Source organism: Penaeus monodon, chromosome 30, assembly GCF_015228065.2.
Source record: "Penaeus monodon isolate SGIC_2016 chromosome 30, NSTDA_Pmon_1, whole genome shotgun sequence".
NCBI classification, from domain to species: Eukaryota; Metazoa; Arthropoda; class Malacostraca; order Decapoda; family Penaeidae; genus Penaeus; species Penaeus monodon.
In genome coordinates, this window is record NC_051415.1 from 27,780,936 (window position 1) to 27,781,714 (window position 779).

The window sequence follows — 779 nt, forward strand, 5'->3', positions numbered from 1 at the left end:
TAGTAGTTACTTTCAAATGTAGATTCATCATCTTGTCTTTATACAAGCCCAAAGCCAAAATCACAACACAATACCTTCACCTTTAAAATCATTATCCTCCATAATCGACATCAACATTCTCCACGCCCGTTAGTAACTCCACTTCTTCTCTCTCTTACCAGGTGTGGGCGGCGACACTAGCATCCCTAGTGGTGGTGGGCGTGGTCATGTTCCTCATGGTGGATTTCATCAGGAAGCAAAACATATCTGAGGAGCTACCGAGGCAGTACTCACTTCCTCACTTTGTGTTCAATTGCCTCGGGGCCTTGGTATGTCAGGGTGAGTGTAAAAAGAGTTAAGGTCAAATGGAGGTAACAATATCACGTTAACAAATGTGTGTTCAAGTTAACTCTTTCATTTCTCTTTCAACAAATATAGAGAGATGTTTGAAATACCCTTTTTATCTTGCTTAATTTTGCAACTGTACACATGCTTTTTTTTTTTTTTTTACAACTTCCACTGTCCACTTTCCTTGCAGCCAACAAGCAACCTCAACCAGGTGCGTCGAGGGTAATGTCCGCCTTCTGGTGGATTTTCGCCGTCATTTTCATCGCTTCATACTCCAGCAAACTCATTTCCTCTCTCACTGTGCGCTTCACCGTTCCCCCTGTGACGTCACTGAGGGATATGGTCGAGTCTAAGAAGCTCCTGTGGACTTACTTGGCGAACAGTGCAATGGAGGAGATCTTTCGGGTGAGGTTCTCCTTCAAGGTTGATTTACATTAGTCTAGCTTACGAAC

General features: G+C 43.4%; 1 protein-coding gene across 1 annotated transcript in view; it reads left to right on the plus strand.

The window, feature by feature from the left end:
* The window catches only part of LOC119592316 (glutamate receptor ionotropic, delta-1-like), a 10,958-nt gene that overhangs the window by 7,867 nt on the left and 2,312 nt on the right, over window positions 1–779 (plus strand). The window contains exons 5-6 of the mRNA XM_037941143.1: window positions 162–318; window positions 518–732. Coding sequence (XP_037797071.1) covers window positions 162–318; window positions 518–732 — 372 coding nt within the window. The remainder of the gene's footprint in view (window positions 1–161; window positions 319–517; window positions 733–779) is intronic.